Source organism: Syngnathus floridae, unplaced genomic scaffold (genome assembly GCF_059516105.1).
Source record: "Syngnathus floridae isolate MCC-2025c unplaced genomic scaffold, RoL_Sflo_1.0 HiC_scaffold_39, whole genome shotgun sequence".
NCBI classification, from domain to species: Eukaryota; Metazoa; Chordata; class Actinopteri; order Syngnathiformes; family Syngnathidae; genus Syngnathus; species Syngnathus floridae.
In genome coordinates this window covers 305741-321155 of record NW_028284068.1, presented here as the reverse complement: position 1 = coordinate 321155, position 15415 = coordinate 305741, and the positions used below count along the sequence as shown (strand labels likewise).

The following is a 15415-nucleotide window of genomic DNA, read 5'->3' as shown; positions in this document are numbered from 1 at the left end:
AGTGTTAAAGGCTAAGTGTTAGAGGCTAAGTGCCAGAGGCTAGGCGCCAGAGGCGAGTTTTTGTGGGCTGAAGTTTTAGTGGGGTTAGTGTGAATACAATCCAAAAGAATACAACAGAATACAATACAATAGAATATAATACATAGATTAAATTCAATAGCTCTTACTACTTCCCATTAAATAAATTAAATACGTCTTACTTGTTCCCAATCCTTTTCAAAAAAGTAGTTTAAAACGAGGGCCCTTCACTCAACCTTTAACCTCAACCCCGCACGTCACATTGTGTTGTATCTGTGAATGTTGGTTGTGGCCAAATGATAGTTTTCTTTCATTCGTTTAGGTTCCACGGTGTTTGTTGGCTATGTTTTCCACTGTCAGAAGGATGAAAATACAAAGTACAACGCTTGGACGTGGGCGAAGACGTCACCGGTGAGTCCTTCCTTCCTATTTATTTACCTTCTAGATGCTAGAGGCTAAGTGTTAGAGGCTAAGTGTTAGAGGCTAAGTGTTAAACACAATACGAACAACACAACGATACTGCACTGAACAACACGATACCGCACTGAGAAACACGATACCGCACTGAACAACACGATACCGCACTGAACAACACCATGCCGCACTGAACACCATGCCACACTGAACAACACCATCCCGCACTGAACAACACCATGCCGCACTAAACAACACCATGCCGCACTGAACAACACCATGCCTCACTGAACGACACCATGCCGCACTGAAAGACACCATGCCGCACTGAACGACACCATGCCGCACTGAAAGACACCATCCCGCACTGAACACCATGCCGCACTGAACAACACCATCCTGCACTGAACAACACCATCCCGCACTGAACAACACCATGCCGCACTGAACAACATTATGCCGCACTGAACATTATGCCGCACTGAACAACACCATGCCGCACTGAACAACACCATGCCGCACTGAACAACATTATGCCGCACTGAACAACACCATGCCGCACTGAACAACACCATGCCGCACTGAACAACACCATGCCGCACTGAACAACATTATGCCGCACTGAACAACACCATGCCGCACTGAACAACACCATCCTGCACTGAACAACACCATTCCGCATTGAACACCATGCCGCACTGAACAACACCATCCCGCACTGAACAACACCATCCCGCACTGAACAACACTATGCCGCACTGAACAACATTATGCCGCACTGAACAACATTATGCCGCACTGAACAACACCATGCCGCACTGAACAACACCATGCCGCACTGAACAACACCATGCCGCACTGAACAACATTATAACGCACTGAACAACACCATCCCGCACTGAACAACACCATGCCGCACTAAACAACATTATGCCGCACTGAACAACATTATGCCGAAATGAACAACACCATGCCGCACTGAACAACACCATGCCGCACTGAACAACACCATCCTGCACTGAACAACACCATCCCGCACTGAACAACACCATGCCGCACTGAACAACACCATGCCGCACTGAACAACACCATGCCGCAATGAACAACACCATCCCACACTGAACAACATTATGCCGCACTGAACATTATGCCGCACTGAACAACACCATGCCGCACTGAACAACACCATGCCGCACTGAACAACACCATCCTGCACTGAACAACACCATCCCGCACTGAACAACACCATGCCGCACTGAACAACATTATGGCGCACTGAACAACATTATGCCGCACTGAACAACACCATGCTGCACTGAACAACACCATGCCGCACTGAACAACACCATGCCGCAATGAACAACACCATCCCGCACTGAACAACACCATGCCGCACTGAGCAACACCATGCCGCACTGAACAACACCATCCTGCACTGAACAACACCATGCCGCACTGAACAACACCATTCCGCACTGAACAACACCATGCCGCACTGAACAACATTACGCTGCACTGAACAACACCATGCCGCACTGAACAACACCATGCCCCACTGAACAACACCATGCCGCATTGAACAACACCATGCCGCATTGAACAACACCATGCCGCACTGAACAACACCATCCTGCACTGAACAACACCATGCCGCATTGAACAACACCATGCCGCACTGAACAACACCATCCTGCACTGAACAACACCATCCCGCACTGAACAACACCATCCCGCATTGAACAACACCATCCTGCACTGAACAACACCATGCCGCACTGAACAACACCATGCCGCACTGAACAACACCATTCCGCACTGAACAACACCATGCCGCACTGAACAACACCATCCTGCACTGAACAACACCATCCCGCACTGAACAACACCATGCCGCATTGAACAACACCATCCTGCACTGAACAACACCATCCTGCACTGAACAACACCATGCCGCACTGAACAACACCATGCCGCACTGAACAACACCATGCCGCACTGAACAACACCATGCCGCACTGAACAACATTATGCCGCACTGAACAACATTATGTCGCACTGAACAACACCATGCCGCACTGAACAACACCATGCCGCACTGAACAACATTATGCCGCACTGAAAAACACCATGCCGCACTGAACAACACCATCCCGCACTGAACAACACCATGCCGCATTGAACAACACCATGCCGCACTGAACAACACCATGCTGCACTGAACAACATTATGCTGCACTGAACAACACGATCCTGCATTGAACAACACCATACCGCACTGAACAACACCATCCTGCACTGAACAACACCATCCTGCACTGAACAACACCACCCCGCACTGAACAACACGATCCCGCATTGAACACCATCCCGCACTGAACAACACCATGCCGCACTGAACAACACCATTCCGCACTGAACAACACCATGCCGCACTGAACAACACCATGCCGCACTGAACAACATTATGCCGCACTGAACAACACCATGCCGCACTGAACAACACCATCCCGCACTGAACAACACCATGCCGCATTGAACAACACCATGCCGCACTGAACAACACCATCCTGCACTGAACAACACCATCCCGCACTAAACAACACCATGCCGCACTGAACAACATTATGGCGCACTGGACAACATTATGCCGCACTGAACAACACCATGCCGCACTGAACAACACCATGCCGCACTGAACAACACCATGCCGCACTGAACAACACCATGCCGCACTGAACAACATTATGCCGCACTGAACAACACCATGCCGCACTGAACAACACTATGCCGCACTGAACAACACGATCCCGCATTGAACAACACCATCCTGCACTGAACAACACCATGCCGCACTGAACAACACCATGCCGCACTGAACAACACCATTCCGCACTGAACAACACCATGCCGCACTGAACGACACCATCCTGCACTGAACAACACCATCCCGCAATGAACAACACCATGCCGCATTAAACAACACCATGCCGCACTGAACAACACCATCCTGCACTGAACAACACCATGCCGCACTGAACAACACCATGCCGCACTGAACAACACCATGCCGCACTGAACAACATTATGCCGCACTGAACAACATTATGCCGCACTAAACAACATTATGTCGCACTGAACAACACCATGCCGCACTGAACAACACCATGCTGCACTGAACAACATTATGCCGCACTGAACAACACGATCCCGCATTGAACAACACCATCCCGCAGTGAACAACACCATGCCGCATTGAACAACACCATGCCGCACTGAACAACACCATGCTGCACTGAACAACATTATGCTGCACTGAACAACACGATCCTGCATTGAACAACACCATGCCGCACTGAACAACACCATCCTGCACTGAACAACACCATGCCGCACTGAACAACACCATGCCGCACTGAACAACATTATGCCGCACTGAAAAACACCATGCCGCACTGAACAACACCATCCCGCACTGAACAACACCATGCCGCATTGAACAACACCATGCCGCACTGAACAACACCATGCTGCACTGAACAACATTATGCTGCACTGAACAACACGATCCTGCATTGAACAACACCATGCCGCACTGAACAACACCATCCTGCACTGAACAACACCATCCTGCACTGAACAACACCACCCCGTACTGAACAACACGATCCCGCATTGAACAACACCATCCCGCACTGAACAACACCATGCCGCACTGAACAACACCATTCCGCACTGAACAACACCATGCCGCACTGAACAACACCATGCCGCACTGAACAACACCATGCCGCACTGAACAACACCATGCCGCACTGAACATTATGCCGCACTGAACAACACCATGCCGCACTGAACAACACCATCCCGCACTGAACAACACCATGCCGCATTGAACAACACCATGCCGCACTGAACAACACCATCCTGCACTGAACAACACCATCCCGCACTAAACAACACCATGCCGCACTGAACAACATTATGGCGCACTGGACAACATTATGCCGCACTGAACAACACCATGCCGCACTGAACAACACCATGCCGCACTGAACAACACCATGCCGCACTGAACAACACCATGCCGCACTGAACAACATTATGCCGCACTGAACAACACCATGCCGCACTGAACAACACCATGCCGCACTGAACAACACGATCCCGCATTGAACAACACCATCCTGCACTGAACAACACCATGCCGCACTGAACAACACCATGCCGCACTGAACAACACCATTCCGCACTGAACAACACCATGCCGCACTGAACAACACCATCCTGCACTGAACAACACCATTCCGCACTGAACAACACCATGCCGCATTGAACAACACCATGCCGCACTGAACAACACCATCCTGCACTGAACAACACCATGCCGCACTGAACAACACCATGCCGCACTGAACAACACCATGCCGCACTGAACAACATTATGCCGCACTGAACAACATTATGCCGCACTAAACAACATTATGTCGCACTGAACAACACCATGCCGCACTGAACAACACCATGCTGCACTGAACAACATTATGCCGCACTGAACAACACGATCCCGCATTGAACAACACCATCCCGCACTGAACAACATTATGCCGCACTGAACAACACGATCCCGCATTGAACAACACCATCCCGCAGTGAACAACACCATGCCGCATTGAACAACACCATGCCGCACTGAACAACACCATGCTGCACTGAACAACATTATGCTGCACTGAACAACACGATCCTGCATTGAACAACACCATGCCGCACTGAACAACACCATCCTGCACTGAACAACAACTTTCCACACTGAACAACACCATGCCGCACTGAACAACATTATGCCGCACTGAACAACACCATGCCGCACTGAACACCATGCCGCACTGAACAACACCATGCCGCACTGAACAACACCATGCCGCAATGAACAACACCATCCCGCACTGAACAACACCATGCCGCATTGAACAACACCATGCCGCACTGAACAACACCATCCCGCACTGAACAACACCACCCCGCACTGAACAACACGATCCCGCATTGAACAACACCATCCCGGACTGAACAACACCATGCCGCACTGAACAACACCATTCCGCACTGAACAACACCATGCCGCACTGAACAACACCATGCCGCACTGAACAACACCATGCCGCACTGAACAACACCATGCCTCACTTAACAACATTATGCCGCACTGAACAACACCATGCCGCACTGAACAACACCATCCCGCACTGAACAACACCATGCCGCATTGAACAACACCATCCTGCACTGAACAACACCATCCCGCACTGAACAACACCATGCCGCACTGAACAACATTATGGCGCACTGAACAACATTATGCCGCACTGAACAACACCATGCCGCACTGAACAACACCATGCCGCACTGAACAACACCATGCCGCACTGAACAACATTATGCCGCACTGAACAACATTATGCCGCACTGAACAACACCATGCCGCACTGAACAACACCATGCCGCACTGAACAACACCATGCCGCACTGAACAACACGACGTCGCACTGAACAACACGACGCCGCACAGAACAACACGACGCCGCACAGAATAACACAATACCGCACAGAACAACACAATACCGCACAAACAGTTTTAGATAATATTACGTCGCAGTCATGTGACGCGGACATGACGTCAATAGGCGGAACTCACGGCAAAATTATAATCCGTGGGCGTGGCTTGCAACAGGAAGTAGGAAAGCGGCAGTTCTGGCAAACAAGACACAGCTGTTAGTAACACGATGACTAACAAGGCAAATATTTTTGTTTTCAGCTTGCAACTTGACCGTCTAGAGCGTACAAGGTAATTACAACTGTTTTTTTTTAGCCCTGAAAAGCGAGGGAGTGTGGCGTTTGGGAGGAATGTCGAACTCGGCGTCTGCTTCCAGCCACAGACGCCAAATTTCGACGATTATTTCGACTGGTCAACGGTTGTAAATTATTGCGTTGACTAAAAACTTTATTTAACTCTACTCTTAACTTTGCCGTTTCAGATATGCGGGTATTACACCGCGGAAATGACGTCAATAGGCTGAACTCTCGCCAAAATTCAAATCTGTGGGCGCAATGGCCTTGAGCGAGACACCGGATACAAACACGACGATTATCAACAGAAATATCTTTATTTTCCGCTTGCAAGTGGACCGTCTAGAGCGTACACGGTAAGTACAACTCATTGTGTTTAAAAAGATTTACGTTTGTGTAGTTTGCGCTGCGTTGTATCTGTGAATGTTGGTTGAGGCTAAATGTTAATGTTTAATTTCATTCCTTTAGGTTCCACGGTGTTTGTTGGCTGTATGTTTTCCACTGCAAGAAGAGGCTCGTATCATTGACCAGCAGGAGCTACAATGGTGAGTACCCCTTTCGTCTTCCATTTATGTTAAACACTTCCTATTTCATGTCTAACAGTACTCGATTTAACAAATAACCATAAATAAATACAGTGTGGGCAGTCACGTTAACATATGTGATTATCCTGCCTAATATGTTTATCACAAATATGTCACTAATCACTAATATGTTTATTTGTTTATCACAACACCTTTGGACCTTCAGCAATCGATTATTTCCCTTCATCTACATAGAGACAGAACGATGGTGTCTTAAACATCTCATTCATTTCACCAAATAACTTCACGCAGGTGGATAACGGCCGTCTCGGTCACGCTATGTTGCGTGATGCAGTTTTGAAGAACCAAATGCATTTATTCAATGAATAAGTCAAGCTAGTTCTATGTTTATGATGTTGTAAGTTACGGTACCGATTGAAGTTGAGTTCGAAGCCAGTGGAAAACAGCGCTGCGTTTGTGCTCTCCAGGTACAAATGTTGTGATCTCTGACTGACGACCGGGCGAGACTCGAGTAAGAGATGTCCAAACGAGCTCCGGCAGGGCGGGCCAAGGCGGAGCGAACGGACGCCCTTCAGGCCGCCAATGACGAGCTGAGAACCAAACTGATGGACGTCCAGTTAGAACTTCAGCAGGAGAAGAACAAGGTGAAAACCTCAACAGACAGACACTGCCTGCCTCCCTGCCTGCCTCCCTGCCTGCCTCCCTGCCTGCCTCCCTCCCTCCCAGTTTTCCCGATGTAGATTAGACATGCGTGTGCCATGACTGTGTCAGCCTACATCAACAAATGCACCGAGGACGTCAGCACCACTAAGAATATCATCACCCGGGGCAACCAACGACCCTGGATGACTGAGGAGGTACGTCAAACGCTACGAGCGCGGAACTCTGCCTTCAAGTCTGGCGACAAGGAGACACTGAGGACAGCGAGAGCCAACTTGAACCGTGCCATCAGGATAGCGAAGCGAGACCGCAGTCGAAAATTTCAGGATCGTTTCCACGACGTCAAAAACATCAGGAGTATGTGGCAAGGCATACGGGCGATTACAGACTACAACTCACCCTCCCCCCCCCCGGTGGGTGTAGTTGATGCTGACTTTCTAAATGGTCTAAATAACTTCTTTGGGAGGTTCGAGGCACTAAACGGCACTCCAGCAGTTAAAACTGTCCCCCATCAGGAAGAGGAGGTACTCTGCCTTGACTCCGCCGATGTGTTGAAGACCCTGAGGAGAGTCAACCCCTGTAAGGCCCCTGGCCCCGACAACATTCCTGGGCGTGTGTTCAGGGAATGTGCAAGTCATCTGGCTGGGGTCATCACAGACATTTTTAACACCTCGCTGGGCCAAGCCACAGTGCCGGCGTGCTTTAAGACTGCCTCCATCATTCCGGTGCCGAAGAAACCTCAAATCACCTCATTTAATGATTACCGGCCTGTTGCACTGACTCCGGTTATGATGAAGTGCTTCGAAAGGCTGCTTAAAGGTCACATCGTTTCCAGACTCCCCCTATTATTTGACCCGTTCCAGTTTGCCGACCGGCAAAACCGCTCCACTCAGGACGCCATCTCCTCCGTTCTTCACCTGAGCCTGGCTCACCTGGAGGAGAAGAACACCCATGTGCGGAGGCTGTTCCTGGACTTCAGCTCAGCGTTTAACACCATCATCCCACAGCATCTGGTAGGAAAATTGGAACACCTGGGCTTCAACACCCCCCTTCGCAACTGGCTGCTAGACTTCCTCACCAACAGACCTCAGTCAGTCCGGGTCGGACAGAACACCTCTGATGTCATCACCCTCAGCACAGGCTCCCTTCAGGGCTGCGTCCTGAGCCCCCTGCTGTGCACCCTGATGACACACGACTGCGTCCTCAGGTTCACCACCAATCACATCGTGAAGTCAGCAGACGACACAACGGTGGTGGGGCTCATCAGAGACAACAACGACCTGGACTACAGAGAGGAGGTGGAGCAGCTGGTGGGCTGGTGCAGAGAAAACAGCCTGATCCTGAATGAGGAGAAGATGAAGGAGATCATCGTCGACTTCAGGAAAAAACAGCCTCACCACGCTCCACTGATCATCAACAGCTCAGCTGTGGAGGTGGTCAGCACCACCAAATTCCTGGGGGTCCACATCACAGAAGACCTCACCTGGACTATGAACACTACGGCACTGGTCAAGAGGGCACAGAAGCGCTTGTACTTCCTGCGGAGGATGAGGAGAGCCCACCTGCCCCCACCCATCATGAGGACGTTCTACAGGAGCACCATAGAGAGCATTCTGACAAGCTGTCTCTCTGTGTGGTGTGGAGGCTGCACCGCCTCCGATTGGAAGAACGTGAGGAGAGTGGTGAGGACAGCAGAGAGGATCATAGGGGCTCCTCTTCCCTCCATTCAGGACATTTCATCTCAGCGCTGCATGTCCCGTGCCCGTAACATCATCAATGACCCATCACACCCCCACCATGGACTGTTCTCCCTGCTGCCCTCTGGGAAGAGGTTTGCAGCATCCGCTGCAGGTCCACCAGGTTCTGCAACAGCTTTTTCCCTGCTGTCATCAGACTGTTGAACACTAGAACTGTTGAGCTCTAAACTGAACTCTGCATCACACATTCACAGAACTGTACTTTATGACACTACGGACCTCTATCTTGCACTATCTCGCACTACCAACTTTACTGAACTTGTATAAACCCTTTAAATAGAAGTTTAATACATGGTTTAGCATTCCTCTGCACACTCTTGAATACTGTTTTGCCTACTTGCACTATTGCATAATTATCACTGCTGCACTTTATACTTATTTTTAATATATATATATATATATATAGTATATATGTATATATATATATTTTCATAGGATATGTTACTTCTATTCAACTGCAATATCACTACTTTGTTGTAAGACGTATGCAACGGAATTTCGTTTTGTATGCACCATGTGCAGACAAGATGACAATAAAGTTTGTCTAAGTCTAAGTCATGTCAGGTCAGCTGTCTGGAGAGAGAGAGAAGTCAGGACCTGCGGGCGGAGCACCACCGTGCCACCGCCGCCATGACGGAACTCAAAAGCAAACTCCATGAGGAGAAGCAGAAAGAGTTAGCCATTACCAGGGAGACATTACTGCGGCAGCATGAAATGGAGCTGATGAGAGTGATCAAAATCAAAGATGGAGAGATCCAGCGACTGAATGCCTTGGTCCTCAGCCTGAGGGACGGCTCCATGGACAAGGTGATCCGCTCTATCCGTGTCTGACTATCCGCACGCCACGTCGGGCTTCGATGCGGCCGCTACCGTATTGTGTAGCTTGTCCCCAGTAAGCGTCGCGGCGCTCCGTTGCGGTCTCAACGGCCCGGTGTGGCGCAATGTCTGCTCAGGTGAGGAGGGGGGGCGCTTTGCTGGCGGAGGTGGAGGAGACGCGGCGGTGTCGGGAGACCGAGCGGTGTCGCCTCCACCAGGAGCGCGGAAGAAGCCCTGGCAGCGGCCCAGCAGGCCTGGCAGTCCCGAGCGGCCGAGCTCCGATCGGCTCATCACCAGCATCGGGAGGAGCTGAGCCGAACCAAGAGAGACTGCGAGAGGGAGATCCGCCGACTGGTAGGACTGATCAGATGCGCGGTGCGTGGCTATGTTCCCAATTTTGTTGTATACCTGCAGTGCAATGACACCTAAGGCATTCTATTCTATTCTATTTCACAAGAAGAAAATGTCCGGTTGCTCGCTTCGCTTTTGTCACAGCAAAGGTGTTCTAGTCGATTCCAGAAAAAAATTGGCCGGTTGCTCTCTTTGTTTTTGTCACAATTCTGGCAAATGAGTTTGCCCGCCTGCCTGAGCGCTCCCCGTTTGTACATCCAGACGGATGAGATCAAGCTGAAAGACAGAGCGGTTAGTGTTTTGGATGAAGCCCTGGGGCCGGCCACGTCCACCGCCTTCAGCTGCAGACTCAGGCTGCCGAGCAGCAGATCGCTGCCCTGAGGGATTCCCAAAGGGCGGGCCTAAACTACCCTGGAAGTGGGGTCAACGCCGCTACTAGCAATCCTCTTCATTGCGTAAGCCACCTCATCACACACTTGCAGTACGCATGACTTAGTTCGTTGCTGGAGGAAGGTAGCACAAAAACAGTTTTGAACTTTGAACGAGTGCTTGTGTGTGTGTGTTGCGGGGCGTTTTCAGTCTCAGGAGGATCGGGACACGCGACGGTTTCATCTGAAAATCGCTGAGCTCAGCGCAGTCATCAGGAAACTGGAGGATCGAAACGCCCTGCTTTCTGAAGAGCGCAATGAACTGGTAATTTATTGACGGCACGCTTGAAGGTTTGCGCTACGTTTGATGCGCGCCATCCAGCGAGGCACCCATTGCGCTTGCTTATTAGTTGAGCGGCGCGGCGAGTCGGTTGCCTGGTAGATGTCTTTTATTGGGAGCCAAAGCCACGATTCCGTTCAAACCGATGCAAAAGGAATGGATACGTTCTGGCCCGCGTGTTGTGCGTCTTTCACATCCCGCACTTCATGCTTGCAGCTAAAGTGACTGAGAGAAACAGAAAGCCAGTTTCTGCCACTCCTGTACAAAAACAAACGCCTGAGCAGGAAGAATGAAGAACTCTCGCTGGTGCTGTGTCGCCTTGAAAACAAAGTGCGCTTTGTCACCCAGGAGAACGAGGAGATGGCAAGCTTGGTAAGTCGACGCGGACAACGGCGGCGTGCCAACAGAGTCCACTGCATTTGTGTTCCACAGAGAAGGCCTAGTTCGCTCAATGACCTGGACCGCGGTTGCGGCCAGCAGGACGGTGAAATGGAGTTCCTTCAAGTTGTGGAGCAGCGGCACATCATCGACGACTTGTCCAAGGTCTTCAGGCAGGCGACTCGGTGCACGTACGGCAGCGCCGCGCTCGCTCGCTGTCGCCAGGAAACCTTTTCCGTCCAAAGCTTGGCCGGCGGCCGCCATCCAAAAAATTGGCCCCTTAAATTCCGACCTTTCAAGCAGGAGCATTGTGCGCACGCGTTTGAACACGCTTTAGACTTGTTTTGCCGTTTTCAGCAGCTCAAAGCTCCCGTTTTGTCAGCGCCTTTGCCACTCGCTGTGCGCTGAAAACGACGGACTTGCCCGGCTGCTCAGCCCGTCAACCATGAGCCGCGAGCGCGACGTCATTGTCCGTAGGCAGCTAGTGGCAAAATGCACCCTGTTAGAGTTGCGCTCGCTCCAACTTATTTTGCAAGAACCACACGGGAGACAAGTAAGTTCTTTTGGACACCTGCAGGTGGAGAGTCCATCCGTTGTACGAATGAAGTCTGACTCTCGGCTCCTGCACGAGCATTTTAATTAAGAGAAACAGGGTGGGTGTAAGAGTGGATTGAATAGAGGAAGCCCTTGACCTCTAGTCAAAACATAGCAAGGGGTGTTTTACGACTTTGTGTAGGAAGGGATAAGCGATAGGGATAAATAAGGGATAAATAATATTATTTATTACAGGTCGCAGTCAAAGTCAAAGCAACACAATGATACGATAAAGATAATCTGGAAAACCCTGACACACCCTGTAGTTGTCACTTTTGGAAAAGACGAGCGTCCCTCCAATCATCGCCGGTGACGTGTTTTTCAGGCTCTGGAGACAGGAGCTCATGTCAGAAATGTCATTGTGAGTCGCGTTTGTTTCTGCGCCGGAGCCGTTCGTTCCCTTTGCATCCAAAGAATCTCAAAGGCGGATTATTTGTGTCGACAGGAGAGAGATTTGCTGCTACGATACCGACGTCGAGAATCTCTGAGGAGGAACAAAGCGTGAGGTCCTGCAAGGTGAGTCTGTTTGTTTGCGGCTGCTTGGTGTTGCGCAAGATGAAATGGCCTTTTTCTCGCTATCGTTCCTCTCGTCGATTCATCGTGAGGTGTCGCTTCAGTTTGTTCAGAGAGATGTTTGCTTCCGCGCCCGCAGGTCATCGAAACATTTTACGGCTACGACGAAGACGTGTTGGTGGACTCGGACGGATCGTCCTTGTCTTTTCACACCGACAGAACCCCCGACACGGAACCCGAAGAGGTAGCCCGCCATTTCTGCCAGCGTATTGGCACCAAACATTCCTCTTCAGCCTGGAATCGGACTCGTCTTTGCGTCGCGGGTGCTTTGTCGCCGGTCTGACTGATTCTGGTACTAGTGCTGTGTTGCATTGGTGTGTGCATGAAGAGGCGGAGCTTCGCTACCGCCAGCTGACGCAAGAATATCAAGCGCTGCAACGAGCCTACGCTCTGCTAGCCCAGACCAGCGAAAGGGGACTACGACGCCGAGAAGGAGATCAAGGTGGCGCCCCTTCCCGCAACCCCCGGCCGGGTCGCAGCCTCCCCGTTCTCACCCAGCCTCGGGTGTTCTCTGGTCTGAAAGGAGGAGGAGGAGCCTCCCTCCTCCTCCTTTCAGACCAGAGAAAAGCTGATGGTAGAAATGGGTCACTATCAAAGCAGAGTAGCAGATCTGGAGTCAGCGCTGAAGCAACAAGGACAGGTAAGCTCATCAATGAGCACACCTTTTTCTCAGACAAAATAGCTACATTCTTCAGTCACTCATCCGTCTGGCATTACTGGACCAACCCCCCCCCCCCGAACGTGGCTGGGAAAATGCGGAGAAAAGCAAATGTCATTTTCCAGTCAACCAAAGAATTTGTGGATGAAAATGACACAACATTCCAAAGCTGTCCACGCGTTTGTCTCTTCTAGAATGTCAAGTGGGTGGAGGAGAAGCAGCTGCTGCGTCAGAGCAATCAGCAGTTGGCCGAAAAGGTGACGGAAAGAAAGGCGCTGGGCGGAGTCGCTTGGCGTCACACCTGTCGGGAAGCCCCGCAGATGAGGTCTGACTGTCTTTTCAGGTCAGGCGGATGGAGGCGGAAGAAGCGCGTCTGAAAGAGCACATCCAGGATATCCGAGACCAAAACGAACTGCTTGAGTTCCGCATCCTGGAGCTGGAGGTGGGAAGACTCGCACAAGCGTGTTGAGGCCAGAGATGTGACGGACGGACGGACGGACGGACGGATGCATGCCTCTGCCTTTCAGGAGAGGGAGTGGCGCTCCCCCGTCTTGAAGTTTCTGCAAGTCCGTTTCCCAGACGGCCTCAGCCCTTTGCAGATCTACTGCGAGGCCGAGGGCGTGAGCGTACGTAAGGCGTCCCTCGCAACCCTAACCTTAACCCGAGGTCCCAGAACACCTTACATTGCTCCTTGCGCCTTTCCCCCGGACATCGTCATCAGTGATCTGATGAAGAAGCTGGACATCCTGGGCTATAACGCCGTAAGTGTATGTCGAACTCCTTATGTTCGCACTCCACGAGACTCGGCGGCTCAAATGTGACTTTTGGAAGGCTTTGCGCTGAAAGAAGCTTGTTGACGCTGTGCCTTTGGGCTCTTGCAGAATCTCACCAACGAGGAGCAGGTAGTCGTGATTCACGCCAGGACCCTTCTCACCCTAGCCGAGAAGGTAACGCGCACGTCCACGCACGCTCTCGCATTCTGCTTATGTGACAGCAGCCTTTCCTCAGTGGTTAGAATACATCAAAGTGACCAAGTCAGCACTTCAACAGAAGATGTTGGACATTGAAAGTGAGAAGGTAGACAGACACGCGACATCAGCCAAGGGGAACTCCGGCAATGTGCCCCAACAATTCTGACCTTGAGCTGTGCTAGGATATGTTCTGCAAGCAGAAGGGCTACCTGGATGAAGAGTTGGACTTCAGGAAGTGTTCCATGGACCAGGCTCATAAGGTAAGCCGCCCTCAAATCTCCCGCCGGACCACTGATGGACGAGGATTGCGGCCCAGAGGATCCTGGAGCTGGAGGCCATGTTGTACGAGGCGCTACCGCAGCGGGACTGCCCCGCCACGGACGGCGAAAAAGCCAGCCACGCTGGCGTGAATGACGTGCTGACGGCGGATCAGAGAGAAGAGCTTAGGAGCGCCGTGGACCAATGGAAGCGAGCCCTGATGTGCGAGTTGAGGGAGCGCGACGCTTGCATCCTCCAAGAGAGAATGGATCTGCTGCACAGCGCGCAACAGGTAAGGGCCCAAAGCCAGCCCGGCACTTACTTGCACGCTTACTGGCTTTTGAATGCCACTTTCCATTTGTCCGTCCTAGAGGAACAAAGAGCTGAAAGAATTCATCGAAGCTCAGAAGAGACAAATCAAACAATTGGAGGAGAAGTTTCTGTTTCTCTTTCTATTCTTCTCCTTGGCCTTCATTCTGTGGCCCTAACACCAGCTGGTGAGTGAGCTCCAGCGGCACCGCACTCGACACCTCCGATACACTGCCAGCCGGTCTCAGACGTTGGCAGACGCTCCGATGCCAACGTATACCCCCCGCCACGGTGACAGAGGCACCGCGTCACACCGGCGCTCATCCAATCAGAAGGCAGGAAAAGCAAATTCACATGCAGGGCACTTTTGAACCAGAAGAGAGCGCCACAAAAAACGGTTGTTGCCCCAAACGCGCACTAAAAAGGGTCAGAATAACAAGAGTCCCACTGGCCAGCCGGGGCCACCCGTCCAGCTGTTTCTTCAGGGGGGAAAAAAATTGGAGTCACCGGTGAGTACATTTTGCATTTAGCTCTGCTTTTCTGCTTCTGTCTTCAAGT

General features: G+C 51.2%; 1 protein-coding gene across 2 annotated transcripts; it reads left to right on the top strand.

The window, feature by feature from the left end:
* The first annotated feature begins 13810 nt into the window (after nucleotides 1-13810).
* LOC148378538 (janus kinase and microtubule-interacting protein 3-like) lies at nucleotides 13811-14832 on the top strand. Of its 2 annotated transcripts, none has more exons than XM_088367868.1 (3): nucleotides 13811-14080; nucleotides 14201-14266; nucleotides 14328-14832. In XM_088367868.1, exons 1-3 carry the CDS (start codon nucleotides 13826-13828, stop codon nucleotides 14454-14456), a joined length of 450 nt encoding a protein of 149 aa, XP_088223994.1. In that variant the 5' UTR covers nucleotides 13811-13825; the 3' UTR covers nucleotides 14457-14832. The 2 variants fall into 2 exon arrangements, with proteins under 2 accessions (XP_088223994.1, XP_088223993.1); XM_088367867.1 differs by having other exon boundaries at nucleotides 13811-14086.
* The last annotated feature ends 583 nt before the right edge of the window (nucleotides 14833-15415 follow it).

What these genes read in the sequence shown, in the direction of transcription:
- LOC148378538 (XM_088367867.1), top strand. Translation starts at nt 13,826, where the DNA reads ATGCATGCCTCTGCCTTTCAGGAGAGGGAGTGGCGCTCCCCCGTCTTG. An exon ending in TGGGCTATAACGCCGTAAGT is followed by an intron (nt 14,087 to 14,200) that starts GTATGTCGAACT and finishes GGGCTCTTGCAG; the next exon opens with AATCTCACCAACGAGGAGCA. An exon ending in TTCTCACCCTAGCCGAGAAG is followed by an intron (nt 14,267 to 14,327) that starts GTAACGCGCACG and finishes GCCTTTCCTCAG; the next exon opens with TGGTTAGAATACATCAAAGT.